Source organism: Salvelinus alpinus, chromosome 16, assembly GCF_045679555.1.
Source record: "Salvelinus alpinus chromosome 16, SLU_Salpinus.1, whole genome shotgun sequence".
Taxonomy (NCBI): domain Eukaryota; kingdom Metazoa; phylum Chordata; class Actinopteri; order Salmoniformes; family Salmonidae; genus Salvelinus; species Salvelinus alpinus.
Genome location: NC_092101.1, coordinates 13,232,940 through 13,248,224, shown reverse-complemented (window position 1 = coordinate 13,248,224; position 15,285 = coordinate 13,232,940). Strand labels below are relative to the sequence as shown.

General features: G+C 42.3%; 1 protein-coding gene across 2 annotated transcripts; it reads right to left on the bottom strand.

The window, feature by feature from the left end:
- Nucleotides 1-437: 437 nt before the first annotated feature.
- On the bottom strand, nucleotides 438-14,881 carry LOC139540851 (mediator of RNA polymerase II transcription subunit 26-like). Of its 2 annotated transcripts, none has more exons than XM_071344859.1 (3): nucleotides 14,551-14,881; nucleotides 3,143-3,220; nucleotides 438-3,041 (listed from the first exon to the last, which is right to left on the bottom strand). In XM_071344859.1, the coding sequence occupies exons 1-3, from the start codon at nucleotides 14,614-14,616 to the stop codon at nucleotides 1,389-1,391; spliced, it is 1,797 nt and encodes a 598-aa protein (XP_071200960.1). In that variant the 5' UTR covers nucleotides 14,617-14,881; the 3' UTR covers nucleotides 438-1,388. The 2 variants fall into 2 exon arrangements, with proteins under 2 accessions (XP_071200960.1, XP_071200961.1); XM_071344860.1 differs by having other exon boundaries at nucleotides 636-3,041; nucleotides 3,143-3,217; nucleotides 14,551-14,747.
- Nucleotides 14,882-15,285: the final 404 nt, after the last annotated feature.

Genomic DNA, 15,285 nt, shown 5'->3' with positions numbered 1-15,285 from the left:
GTCGTAGATAGTTGAAAGAACACTGGAATCTAATCACATTGACTGTTAAAGTATTCTCTTTGATTATATTGGGAAATCCATTTGTCTATTTAACATATTTCTGAATAATTATTTTGCACACAAAAGAGTTTATGGGCCCCCAACATAAAACATTTCCACTTGCCAAGTACTGAGCGATAGTGGCTCCTAATTAATCCCAGGAGGCTCAGAGAGAGATACTTGGGAAATTATCAAAATGTATAATCTGGATAGCGCAATAAATATTATATTTAGTCACAGATATGTTGTAAACTACTTTTAGAAAGACTGGCTGAAAAGAGTACTCCTTTAACTACTTAAAATATGGATGTTGAGGTTCTCATCTTGTTGCAAACATCTCAGGACAGATACGTCTCCTGTGGTACACTGTTCCAGTGAAAGGGAGAAAGACATTCACAATTTATGCATTGTATTTATTTATTAACACATACTGTATCAATGTGTTCATTTAAAAAGGACTGAGTATCAAATATGTTCTCTTCTGCATTCAACTGAACACAAAAGGCACATTTCTATACATTCACTAAGGCTCCATTTTAGGAAGCACATTGGTTTCCATAAGGCAAACAATATCTAAAGGAATGGTAACAAGTATATTTCCAGCATATAAACAATTTATTTTTCTGTTTTTCCTCACAGTACAAAGTTGCATCTGGTTTGCAATTAGAATTCATATTTTACAACCTAGAAACAAGAGGGGGTGAAAAAAGGCAAAAGAAAATGCTATTAACTCATTTTTATAATGTGTAATTTAGCAAATTGTTTCCCGGGATATTAAGATAAATTGGAGTTCGGGCAAGAACCGTTCTAGTTGTATTATGGTATGGAATGTTGCTATCGCGTTAACCATACATTTTTTTGTGAGAAAAGCACAGGTTTACCATATCTGACAAGCAGAACTGATTGAATAAGTGACTTCGATGAAAGTTGTTTTACACATTTATGTAACTAACAAAAAAATAGAATAAGTCCAGATAAATAAATGCATACATGATAACCACACATTTCATTCTCTTTGCCAGCTTGTACCTGCCAAACAGGTTCCTTAATAAAGTTACCGGGCACCTTAAACTCTTTGCATTTTGCAGACAATGCATGGAACCCTTCCACTCAAAGAACTTCAGTGATGCTACAGCTGAGCTGTCTCCCATCGAACGCTGATCAGCTATTGCTTTTTATAGACAGCACAATTAGCAAGGCCTCTCTTACGCCAACTCTGCAAAGGAGTGAGCAGGTTCTACCACCGACAAGTGCCTTTTTGCACTCCAAACTTACACAACCCTCAAGAAGGGAGCAAAGGAAGGTGCCATTTATCCCTCTTAATTCAGAAACCACAGCTCATTAAACTCTCAGTCTAGGCAAACATATGGCAGAATGTTCAGTTTGCTCTCATCCCCATGTGGTTCTAAGGATATGCACTCGGTCCAATCATACCAGTTGTCTTTGGTGTCATGGCACCCGTTCACCCCAGGCCAGTGCTCTTTGTGTATTCTGTCGAGGTCCTCGTTTATGACCTCTCGGCTCACCCCTGGTAAGTCCATGTCAGGGATATTTGGTACCAGCACGTGTGTTTTTCTGGCCTCTTTGATATGATGTTCCATGTACTCATTCATAAAAAAGTGTGCCCCCGAGGTTTGAGCCCCAGACGATGTGAGCACATTGCTTTGACGGTTAAGGTAGGACTGGATGATTTCGCTCCTTGACAGCTCTTTCCAGTTGGTCTGTTGGAATGGACTGGGAGTAACAGGGGTATTCTGTGCATATTGATTCTGCTTGAGCAGTTCTGTCCGAGGTTCTGGTGTGACCGGCACCACTGTAGCCTCCCATTCTGGGTAAGACTCTTTGTGGGTCCAGGATTTGATCTGCCCTGTTACAGGGTCAAACGTAAGTCTACGGTCTTTTAATCTACATGGTTTTGTGCTCTCTTCCGTGGGCTGCCCACCCAAGTTCACTGTGTAGTCTCTGGACCTGTATTTGTTCCTCCTCTTTCTCGCTGTGCTAGTGGCAGCACCATTGCCCTCCGCCTTCACCTTGCTGCGTGACGTGGCTTTTGAGTTGTGCAGAGAGTCAGGTCTCATGGTACTGTGCTGAAGGCGTTGGTCCACGTCTGCCGGTCCGTCCTGATGAAGGGCGGACTCTGCAGACGGAGGCCCAACAGTGAGGGAACCCTGGATACATGAGGTTAAAGGCTGTGGAGAAGGCAAAGGAGAGGGCCCCAGTCTAGCGCTGTCCATAACCCTGGGGCCCTGGGCAGGGCTCAGTAGAGTTGTTGCTTTTGGCACAGACAGTTTAACAACCACATCCTGTTTCGTACTTCTGGGACTATACGAGTTGCTGTGGGGGCTTTTGGGCTGATGCGGCCCCCTTCCTGAGGCAACCAGGTCCATTTTGGCTTGCTGTTGCAACACGGACGTTTTGAGCAATGTGGAAGTGCTAGGAGGTTTGGCAAGTCCCGGTGAGCTAGGGTGAGGTTTGACAGCGTTGATGGGAATTTTGTTGAGTCTGTCGTTGTCAAGATGATCAGCATCATCCTTGTCTGATTTTGGATGAGAATGAGCATCAAGTGTGTCCATTAAAGCCTTGGGACTGGCCCCAATTCCATTTATTGGCAGCCGTGAGTTTCGTGTTCTTTCATAGGCTGTTTTTTTAGAACTTTTCACTGGTAGGTGCTGTCCATCCCTCTGCTCCCCTTTGCGTTTTCGGTTGCCCAACTTTTCTGCTTTGGGGGAATAACAGTTGTTGAAGTCATTTCTACTCTTGAGCTCCGAAACCATTTTATCCGAAGGCGGGATGGCAGCTGGAGGGGAGACATCCATCCGGCAGGGGTTGTTACCACCATTGGCAGCGCCTGGCGGCTCTCTATGCCCCTTGGACTGTGCCTCACAATGCCCAGGCTCAATCAGCTTCTGCCAGGTGCGCAGGAGCTTCTTTGCACGCTTGACAAGATCCTCATCCTTTGTCTTTTTCCTTACGTCGTTGATCAGCTTGCCAAGGCGGGTTTCCTTGAAGAAGAACAGGAAGTTTTTTTTTTTTAGTACAACACCCTCTTGGCAACATATTTCCAAGAGCTGACATATGCACATTTGTCCCCAGCATGACCTACCTCAAGTGCTTCTTTGGTGATGGGATATTTCTCCAAATAGGAAATTACATCCATTACAGCTACCATGTTGCAGATCTGCTGGAAAGTAAACAACAAATCATGTTAAAACTATGAAAGTAAGAGACAGGAAATGGTAAGAGAAACTCAATGTATAATGACAGATGAGTGTATACAACAATTCAATCAAATCATGTAGGGTTCAAGTTGTAGAATATGAACTTCAATTATGCCACTTCTGTGTTGCGGAGAAAATAAAGGCTCTATGAGCATGAATTCTTTTTTACTCCGAACAAGAAATTCAAATAGATTTTTTTTTAAAAACACACTGACAGCCATAGTCAGTGGCTTAAATGAATAGGCCTAACGATTCAATGGATGTATAGTGGTTCATACCACTTACTGACCAATGGGTACCACCGGTATGAAAATAAATAAGGTGTTCGCCAACAAGTCATGTCTACAGGCAGCGGGACGCACACCTTTAGCCAATTTATTTATATAATGAGCCTCTTTGGATAGCTTCTTGGTAGTTCCCCTTTCCTTGACAATTTGTTTAGCTTTAATGACATACCCTGGGCCAGACGGATTACCAGGACGTGTACTCCGAGCAATGCGCTGATCAACTGGCAAGTGTCTTCACTGACATTTTCAACCTCTCCCTGTCTGAGTGTAATACCAACATGTTTCAAGCAGACCACCATAGTGTTCTTGGGCACAGGGACTAAGGTAACCTGCCTAAATGACTACCGATCCGTAGCACTAACGTCTGTAGCGATGAAATGCTTTGAAAGGCTGGTCATGGCTCACATCACCACCATTATCCCAGAAACCCTAGACCCACTCTAATTTGCATACCACACCAACAGATCCACAGACGATGCAATCTCTATTGCACTCCACACTGCCCTTTCCCACCTGGACAAAAGGAATACTTATGTGACAATGCTATTCGTTGACTACAGCTCAGCGTTCAACACCATAGTGCCCTCAAAACTCATCACTAGAGTTAAAAAGGGTCGTTAACTTTCCGGGAAATTTCCGGACATTTTCCATGGGGAGTTAAGGCTGGGAATTTTGCTTAAATTCATCAGAAAAGGTTAGCTTATAACAGTGAACCTTTTTTGTGGGATACACAAGTCAATTCTAGGTCTTGTGGCATATTTTGGTTAACTTCTTATGGCTGCAGGGGCAGTATTGAGTAGCTCGGATGAAAGGTGCACAGAGGTGCCCAGAGTAAACGGCCTGCTGGTCAAAGAATGGTCAGGTCATGGCAGACCTGACTAATTCCCCTCTCATTTGGCCACCCCTTCACAGTAGAGGCATCAGACAAGGTTCTACAGACGGTTGACATGTAGTGGAAGCCGTAGGAAGTGCAAACTCATCCATATCTCGCTGTGATTTCAATAGGATCTTGGTTGAAAATCGACCAGCCTCAGAATTTCCTCTTCCTGTTTGGATTTCTTCTCAGGTTTTTGCCTGCCATATGAGTTATGTTATACTCACATACATAATTCAAACAGTTTTAGAAACTTCAGAGTGTTTTCTATCCAATACTAATAGGGGTTGGGTTGGCGCCCCCCCTTGGTTTGTGCTGTGGTGGAGATCTTTGTGGGCTATACTCGGCCTTGTCTCAGGATGGTAAGTTGGTGGTTGAAGTTATCCCTCTAGTGGTGTGGGGGCTGTGCTTTGGCAAAGTGGGTGGGGTTATATCCTTCCTGTTTGGCCCTGTCCGGGGGTATCATCGGATGGGGCCACAGTGTCTCCTGACCCCTCCTGTCTCAGCCTCCAGTATTTATGCTGCATTAGTTTGTGTCGGGGGGCTAGGGTCAGTTGGTTATATCTGGAGTACTTCTCCTGTCTTTTCCGGTGTCCTGTGTGAATTTAAGTATGCTCTCTCTAATGCTCTCCTTCTCTCTTTCTTGCTCTCTCTCGGAGGACCTGAGCCCTAGGACCATGCGTCAGGACTACCGGGCATGATGACTCCTTGCTGTCCCCAGTCAACCTGGCCTTGCTGCTGTTCCAGTTTCAACTGTTCTGCCAGCGGCTATGGAACCCTGACCTGTCCACCGGATGTGCTACCTGTCCCAGTCCTGCTGTTTTCAACTCTCTAGAGACCGCAGGAGCGGTAGAGATACTCTTAATGATCGGCTATGAAAAGCCAACTGACATTTACTCCTGATTATTATTTGACCATGCTGGTCATTTATGAACATTTGAACATCTTGGCCATTAATCTCCACCTGGCACAGCCAGAAGAGGACTGGCCACCCCTCATAGCCTGGTTCCTCTCTAGGTTTTGGCCTTTCTAGGGAGTTTTTCCTAGCCGCCGTGCTTCTACACCTGCATTGCTTGCTGTTTGGGGTTTTAGGCTGGGTTTCTGTACAGCACTTCGAGATATTAGCTGATGTACGAAGGGCTATATAAAATAAACTTGATTTAATAATAATATGAATATATTAGCAAAATATGAAGTTTAACTATCCCCAATTCAATGGAATTGCAAACCTCTGCATGCACAGTGCATTCTTCCACCACATGTACAGCTGATTCAAGATCATGCACACTAATAAGATGCTATTGAGACCACAATACTACACTGTCTGAGCGAAGGACTACATGTTTTCTGGTAAGTTTAGATTACAATAATAGGTGGGGTGAACATATTATATGACATACGTGATTTTTTGTTAACTAGTAAATAGTAGCCTACAGCAAAGTGTGTTTAAATAATTTCTAACTTGTTAACAATTTCTGCTAGTTAGTTTTTGCTACCTTGCTAACTGAGGAGTGTTAATTCACCTGTTTCCATGCACGTTTCATTTGAAAACATTTCTTACAAAGTAGATGTTTAATCTAACTGCTTAACTATTTATCTGTACATGGAATTGTATTTGTTTTGTTTTTTAACTATTTTTTCTAATCACAGGAAAATTCTACGGGCACTATCTGATGTGTGGAGACATTTCACTGCAGCTAATGTAGAAGGAAAAGCTGTGTACATTTGCAAATACTGTGCCAAATCATGTGGGAAGAATGCAACAAAGATGCAGAATCATCTGGCCAAGTGCATATAGTTCCCTCAGCGCTCACAACCTCTGACAAAAGTTCCTCTACTTCTATTCGAGGTGAAAATGACAAATCAGACAACTTATCGATAGCAACAGCTCATGGTCCTCCTGGAATCAGAAGTTTTTTTGATTCAATGGAAGAACATAGAGAAATGCTGATGAATGTCCTGCTTTAGCAGTGTATGCAATTGGTTTCACCTCTGACGCTCAAAGGCAATGTGTATTGGAAGTAGAGGTCGACCGATTAATCGGAATGGCCGATTAATTTGGGCCGATTTCAAGTTTTCATAACAATCGTAAATTGGTAATTTTGTACACCTTTATCTAACTAGGCAAGTCAGTTAAGAACACATTCTTATTTTCAATGACGGCCTAGGAACGGTGGATTAACTGCCTTGTTCAGGGGCAGAACGACAGATTTTTACCTTGTCAGCTCAGGGATTCAATCTTGCAACCTTACGGTTAACTAGTCCAACGCTCTAACCACCTGCCTCACGAGGAGCCCGCCTGTTACGCGAATGCAGTAAGAAGCCAAGGTAAGTTGCTAGCTAGCATTAAACTTATCTTATAAAAAACAATCAATCATAATCACTAGTTATAACTACACATGGTTGATGATATTACTAGTTTATCTAGCGTGTCCTGCGTTGCATATAATCGATGCAGTGCGCATTCGCGAAAAAGGACTGTCGTTGCTCCAACGTGTACCTAACCATAAACATCAATGCCTTTCTTAAAATCAATACAGAGAAGTATATATTTTTAAACCTGCATATTTAGCGAAAAGAAATCCAGGTTAGCAGGCAATATTAACCAGGCGAAATTTTGTCACTTCTCTTGCGTTCATTGCACAGGGTATATGCAACAGTTTGGGCCGCCTGCGTCATTGCGAACTAATTTGCCAGAATTTTACGTAATTATGACATAACATTGAAGGTTGTGCAATGTAACAGGAATATTTAGACTTATGGATGCCACCCGTTAGATAAAATACGTAACGGTTCCGTATTTCACTGAAAGAATAAACGTTTTGTTTGAGATGATAGTTTCCGGATTCGACCATATTAATGACCTAAGGCTCGTATTTCTGTGTGTTATTATGTTATAGTTAAGTCTATGATTTGATAGAGCAGTCTTGACTGAGCGATGGTGGGCACCAGCAGGCTCGTAAGCATTCATTCAAACAGCACTTTCGTGCGTTTTGCCAGCAGCTCTTCATTGCGCTGTTTATGACTTCAAGCCTATCAACTCCCGAGATTAGGCTGGTGTAACCGATGTGAAATGGCTAGCTAGTTAGCGGGGTGCGCGCTAATAGCATTTCAAACGTCACTCGCTCTGAGACTTGGAGTAGTTGTTCCCCTTGCTCTGCATGGGTAACGCTGCTTCGAGGGTGGCTGTTGTCGATGTGTTCCTGGTTCGAGCCCAGGTAGCGGCGAGGAGAGGGATGGAAGCTATACTGTTACACTGGCAATACTAGTAATACTAGTAACTAGTAACTAATACAAGTGCCTATAAGAACATCCAATAGTCAAAGGTATATGAAATACAAATCGTATAGAGAGAAATAGTCCTATAATAACTACAACCTAAAACTTCTTACCTGGGAATATTGAAGACTCATCTTAAAAGGAACCACCAGCTTTCATATGTTCTCATGTTCTGAGCAAGGAACTTAAACGTTAGCTTTCTTACATGGCACATATTGCACTTTTACTTTCTTCTCCAACACTTTGTTTTTGCATTATTTAAACCAAATTGAACATGTTTCATTATTTATTTGAGGCTAAATTGATTTTATTGATGTATTATATTAAGTTAAAATAAGGGTTCATTCAGTATTGTTGTAATTGTAATTATTACAAATAAAATAAAAAAACGGCCGATTATTCGGTATCAGCTTTTTTGGTCCTCCAATAATTGGTATCGGCGTTGAAAAATCATAATCGGTCGACCTCTAATTGGAAGAGATTTCTGAATGTTCTTCACCCAGCATACACCCCTCCAACCAGACATGCTTTATCTACTAATTTGCTGGATGCAGAGTTCAACAGAGTTCAAGTGAAGGTCAAGCAAATCATAGAGAAAGCAGACTATTGCAATCATCTCTGATGGGTGGTCGAATGTTCGTGGGCAAGGAATAATTAACTACATCATCTCCACCCCTCAATCAGTATTCTACAAGAGCACATAAGGGACAGACACACCAGTCTCTTCATTGCAGATGAGCTGAAGGCAGTCATCAATGACCACAGAAGGTATTTGCACTGGTGACAGACAATGCAGCGAACATGAAGGCTGCTTGGTCTAAAGGGGAGGAGTCCTAACCTCACATCACACCCATTGGCTGTGCTGCTCATGCATTGAATCTGCTCCTCAAGGACTTCATGGCACTGAAAACATTGGATACACTCTACAAGAGAGCCAAGGAAATGGTTAGGTATGTGAAGGGTCATCAAGTTAAAGCAGCAATCTACCTCACCAAGCAAAGTGAGAAGAATCAGAACACCACATTGAAGCTGCCCAGCAACACCCGTTGGGGTGGTGTCGTCATCATGTTTGATAATCTCCTGGAGGCGAAGGAGTCTCTCCAAAAAATGGCCATATCACAGTCTGCCGATATGGACATTTCCATCAAGAGGATCCTCCTGGATTATGTATTTTGGGAGAGAGTGGTAAGCAGCCTGAAACCTATATCAGTAGCCATTGCACGGATTGAGGGAGACAATGCCAACCTGTCTGATGTTCAGACTCTGCTTGCAGATGTAAGAGAAGAAATCCGTACTGCCCTGCCCACGTCACTGTTGCTCCAAGCAGAGGAAACTGCAGTTCTGAAATACATCAAAAAGCATGAAGACTTCTGCCTGAAGCCATACTCGCCGCAGCATACATGTTGGACCCCAAGTATGCTGGCAAAAAACATCCTGTCTGGTGCAGAGATCAACATCCTGTCTGGTGCAGAGGTCATCACTACAGGCCAAGGTGTCTCGCCACCTTGGCCTGGATGAGGGCAAGGTTCTTGGCAGTCTGGCGAAGTACACTTTCAAGCAAGGGCTTTGGGACGGAGATGCAATATGGCAGTCGTGCCAACATATCTCATCAGCTACCTAGTGGAAGGGACTTTGTGGATCTGAGGCTCTTTCCCCTGTTGCCTCCATCCTCCAAATCCCAACAACAACAGCCGCCTCAGAGCGTAACTGGTCCTTGTTTGGGAACACACACACCAAAGCATGCAACAGGCTGACCAATACAAGGGTTGAAAAATTGGTGGCCATCCATGCAAATTTGGGCCTTTTTGAACCTGAGAACGAGCCATCCGCAACAAGGTTGGAAAGTGACAGTGAAGATGAGCCCTCAATCTGATGAGGTGGACATTGAGGAGGTCCAGGGAGAAGACATGGAAGCCTAAGAGGAAGACAACCAAAGCTTTAGTTTCTAGACTATAATTTTACAGATGCATGTTGAAAACGTTTTTGGGAGATGTGATGGATCATTGGGGATCATTCAATAGTCCCTTTTGTTGTTCAGTGAAATCATCCCATGTGAAGAGTCAACTCAATTAAAGTTCAATTCGTAACTAAATTGTTTTTTTTTGTTGGAAGGGTTTAATCATTTCCAATTATGTCTACTTATAAAAGGTAAAAGGTTTACGTTTGTCTCCATATGATATGGTTGTAACGGTGTTCCTCCTCCTCTTCATCCGAAGAGGAGGAGCAGGGATTGAACCAAGGTGCAGCGCGTTGAAATGACATACTGAAGTTTATTTAACAAGAACAAAACGAACTATACTTGGAATGATACAAAATAACAAAAACGAATGTAGACAGACTAGAACGACGAACTTACATGAAACATGAAGAACGAACGAACAAGTACTTACTACAAAACAAAAACGACGAACGAACGAAACAGTCCCGTATGGTGAAAACATATACACAGACACAGGAGACAACCACCCACAAACAAACAGTGTGAACAGCTAACCTATATATGGTTCTCAATCAGAAGACAACGTCAAACACCTGTCTCTGATTGAGAACCATATAAGGCTGATTACAATAGACCTAAACATAGAAACACAAAACATAGAAATGCCCACCCAAACTCACGTCCTGACCAACAAAACATACAAAACTAACAGAAAACAGGTCAGGAACGTGACAATGGTAAATATATCCAAGGCAAAAAACATCTACATTTAAATGGTATTAATTTTAATTTGCATATATTTCCGTTAACTTCTTGGAACTATAGGGGGTGCTGTTCCGCATTAGCATATTTGTGTCTCCAAATTAAACTGCCTCGTGCTAAATTCTTGATCGTACAATATGCATATTATTGTTATTATTGGATAGAAAACAGTCTATAGTTTCTATAGGAGTTGAAATTTTGTCTCTGAGTGGTACAGAACAATTTCTACAGCACTTTTCATGACAGGGTTCAGATTTCAGAAATTTTTACCTCTGATCTGGGGTCTGTTTATAAGGCCACAGTGAATGCTATGAAGAAACCGACACTGCCTACGTCTTCCTCTGGGTGTCTGTACGTCATCACGTTTTCAATGAAGTCGATGGGACGTTCACAGCCATTATAAATGACAAAAATGTACAGAGACCCCCCTTTCTCAACGTGCGCCTCAAGCGTGAAGGCCATCGGACCTGCCTCGTTCCAAATCGTTTTCTAACCAGCAGTATTTCTCCGGTCATGTTTTCAGTCGTTATAGTTGTTAAAAACATCATAATGTAGTGAATTTTAACCGTTTTATATCAATTTATATCCGTTTAGTGCGATTTTGAGGAATTTCTTTGTCGTGCACTCTGAAAGTTTGGACACGTTTTAGGGTGTCGGTCGTTGGTGATGGACATTTCGAAGGACAGAGGACATCTATCGACCAAAAGACGTTTATAACATAGAAAGGATACATTGCCCAAGAATATGATGGAAGATCAGCTCAAAGTAAGCAATATTTAATATGATAAACCGTGTTTCTGTCGAAATATTTTAAACGCATATATCGCCATTTTGTTTGGTATAGCTTCACTTGGCCAACCCTGTATTGAAAAGTAAGGATAATTTTAAAAATGTAAATCAGCGGTTGCATTAAGAACTAATTTGTCTTTCGATTCCTGTCAACCCTGTATTTTTTAGTCAAGTATATGATTAGCTTTTAATTAAACTAGATCACTCTGATAGATGACGTCAGACATATTGAGGCTTGATTTCCTAGTATTTTCATTGTGTAACCACGGTTTTGTATGGCTAAATATGCACCTTTTCGAACAAACTGTATATGTATGTTGTAAAATGATGTTACAGGAGTGTCATCGGAAGAATTCTGAGAAGGTTAGTGAAAAAATTAATATCTTTTGGCGGTGGTTACGTTATAGCGCTCTTTGGCTGGAATCGATGCTCTGGTAACGTTGGAACATGTAGTATGCTAACTTATCGATTTATTGTGTTTTCGCTGAAAAACGCTTAGAAAATCTGAAATATGGTCTGAAATCACAAGAACTGGGTCTTTCCATTGCTATGCTTTGTCTATTTTTATGAAATGTTTTATGATGAGTAAATTGGTCATACACGTTGCTCTATCTAGTAATTCTAGTGGATTTGTGATGGTCGGTGCAATTGTAAACTGTGATTTCTACCTGAAATATGCACTTTTTTCTAACAAAAACTATCCTATACCATGAATATGTTATCAGACTGTCATCTGATGGTTTTTTTTATAGGTTATTGGCTATCAATATCTTAGTTGAGCCGAATTGGTGATAGCACCTGAAGGAGTAAGAAACTGATGGAGTTAGAATAGTGGTGTATTTTGCTAACGTGTTTAGCTAATAGATTTACATATTTTGTCTTCCCTGTAAAACATTTTAAAAATCTGAAATGGTGGCTTTATTCACAAGATCTGTATCTTTCATCTGGTGTCTTGGACTTGTGATTTAATGATATTTAGATGCTACTATCTACTTGTGAAGCTATGCTATCTATGCTAATCAGTGTGTGGGGGGTGGGGGGTGCTCCCGGATCCGGGGTTAGTAGCCGTGAAAGGTTAATTCCCATATATTCCCACGGAAAGTTTCCACCTCTGAATATTCCCCAAAATGTGCAACCCTGCTCATCATTAAGCTAAGGACCCTGGGACTAAACACCTCCCTCTGCTACTGGATCCTGGACTTCCTGACGGGCCACCCCAGGTGGTAAGGGTAGGTAACAACACATTCGCCACGCTGATCCTCAACACGGGGGCCTCTCAGGGGTGCGTGCTCAGTACCCTCCTGTACTCCCTGTTCACTCATGACTGGACGGCCAGTTATGACTCCAACACCATCATTAAGTTTGTTGATGACAACAGTGGTAGACCTGATCACCGACAACGATGAGACAGCCTATATGGAGGAGGTCAGAGACCTGACCGTGTGGTGCAAGGACAACAACCTCTCCCTCAACATGATCAAGACAAAGGAGATTGTGGACTACAGGAAAAGGAGGACCGAGCACGACCCCATTCTCATCGACGGGGCTGTAGTGGAGCAGGTTGAGAGCTTCAAATTCCTTGGCGTCCACATCACCAACAAACTAACATGGTCCAAGCACACCAAGACAGTCGTGAAGAGGGCACGACAAAACATATTCCCCCTCAGGAGACTGAAAAGATTTGGCAAGGGCCCTCAGATCCTCAAAAAGGTTTTACAGCTGCACCATCGAGAGCATCCTGACGGGTTGCATCACTGCCTGGTATGGCAACTGCTCAGCCTCCGCCAGCAAGACACTACAGAGTGTAGTGCTTACAGCCCAGTACATCACCCAGGCCAAGCTTCCTGCCACCCAGGACCTCTATACCAGGCGGTGTCAGAGAAAGGCCCTAAAAATTGTCAAAGACTTCAGCCACCCTAGTCATAGACTGTTCTCTCTGCAACCACATGGCAAGCGGTACCGGAGCGACAAGTCTAGGTCCAAGAGGCTTCTAAACAGCTTCTACCCCCAACCCATAAGACTCCTGAACAGCTAATCAAATGGCTACCCAGACTATTTGCATGCGAGTGTTGGGGCTCTTGACAAAACTCCCCTGTACAGAAGACACATTCGTCCAATGATGTGTATTGTAATGGAACAGAGTCGTGATCAAGGGCTAAGTATGCCTGTGATGACAGGTACAGACTGTAGGCTACAAAGAGTACACCTTGACCAACAGACTTGGAGGAAAGCAAGTTTCCTTGTACTGTGTTGTCACTTCAAGAGTTTAACAACACTTTTGGTTGCCTCAGCCATTTAATTCAAGAGAACTTTGTTAATCACATATCATGATAGTCGGTGAGCCTTTGTGACAGATGGCCTCATGTTAGCACAGCAGCCATTATGGAATGGCACGTCACATTGAATAACAAAAGAGCTGATTGGCTAACACTGCCAATCCAAAATTACGAAAAGGACAGTTTTCTGATAACTTCAAAACTATCAGGCATTCAATATTCTCAGTGGTACAATTGGGATAATGGCACAATTCAGAGTCCAACGCATTTCTCATCCCTGGATTGAGGTATGTTTTCTTAGCCATATCTCGAGGCAGCGTTAATCTACACAGGAAGCCTGTCCGACTCTAGTAGTGCAGATACAGGCAAGCGGCTCGGATCTGCTGGCTACTAATTTCCAAAACACTGCTGACCTTGGTGGTGGGTTTAGAGTAGTAAGATCATCCTTTCAGTTAACCTGCTAGCTAGCTACAATGCTTGGGCCTAGCTAAAGTAACGGCAAAGTTTAACTCTGGTTTAGTTAGCTACAACAGTCGCTACGCAACAGTATAACGTTAACGTTAACTAGCTAATAAAAAATAAATACAATTCATTTGCTAAGGTTAAGTTTAAGTTTAAAATGTCAACTTTAGCTAGCTAAATTAGGTACAGTAGTTAGCTAAATGACAGGCAGGTAGCTAGCCAACTAACGTTAATTTATGATCACTAGAACTAAGATAGGTTGATAACCAAATATAACATGCTTGGGCTCAATCCAGACTCCAGTGTGTGTACGTTAGTTAGCTAACTACTACAGGGTTAATTAACTACTGTTAACTAGCTAAGTTCCTAGTATTGACTTTATCTAACAAGTTCTTAGATTTAGTTAGTTTACTAGCAGGCTTCCAACTAGATAACATTAGATAGCTACCTGCCGCGTCGTTAGTTACCACTGCACTGGTTTAGATAACGACGTTAGCTAAGACAAGTTAGTTAGCTAGCTAATGTTCGCTGTCGATGTTTGTCATAAGATTTCACAGTAGGGGATCATTGCAATAGTGTGGACAGAGAGAGACACTTCAAATACGTGGAAACATTACTAACTCACATTGTTTTGGCCATCGATGGCCTGCATCAGCCGGTCTCTCATCTGCTGCGGAGTTGCCGCTGTCATTGCATGGCAGTCGTGCGGATCAGTTGACGGGGGAGGAATCCTCCTTAGACACGAGTGGGTGACTTGCAGACACTCACAGGCCTTTCGGGTGATGTGCTAGTAAATAAAGACCCATATTTTTTGGAGCTTTATTTGTCATTGAAGGTGTATTCATGTATTTCGCAATGAATACGGATCTTCCGAATACTCGTGCCCGACTGCCTCTTTGGCAGCAGCCAACGCTGTGGCCTTTCTCAACATCGGTTTCTCTGCTGCTCAAAACACTGAGCTATTGAAAAACGCTCTCCTGGTGCATCGTGGGAAATGTAACACAGAAACGTCGTACGTTGTCGACTGTGAATGTATCTGATATTCTTTGTGTGAACCTCCAGTTAAATTACTGGGTTATCTTATTACAATATGGATGTGTAACCAAACACTTTATCTGAAACGTTAGATTTGTCTTAATTCAATACATTTAGCACGAACAATGAAGCCCAACACGTACATTCTAATACATTTGAAAGCTGTACTGTGTAGCCTATATATGCTTATTTAATTGATGAATCAAGACTTGATACACAACTGTTTTATGATTTTGTTTAACATGTTTATACAGATGAGTGAGTGTGTGTCAAACAATGCACAATGTGATTGAGTGCAGGAACCAAATAAGGTTGAGAACCACTA

What these genes read in the sequence shown, in the direction of transcription:
- LOC139540851 (XM_071344859.1), bottom strand. Translation starts at nt 14,616, where the DNA reads ATGACAGCGGCAACTCCGCAGCAGATGAGAGACCGGCTGATGCAGGCC. An exon ending in CCATCGATGGCCAAAACAAT is followed by an intron (nt 3,221 to 14,550) that starts GTGAGTTAGTAA and finishes TTTACTTTCCAG; the next exon opens with CAGATCTGCAACATGGTAGC. An exon ending in TCACCAAAGAAGCACTTGAG is followed by an intron (nt 3,042 to 3,142) that starts GTAGGTCATGCT and finishes TTCTTCTTCAAG; the next exon opens with GAAACCCGCCTTGGCAAGCT.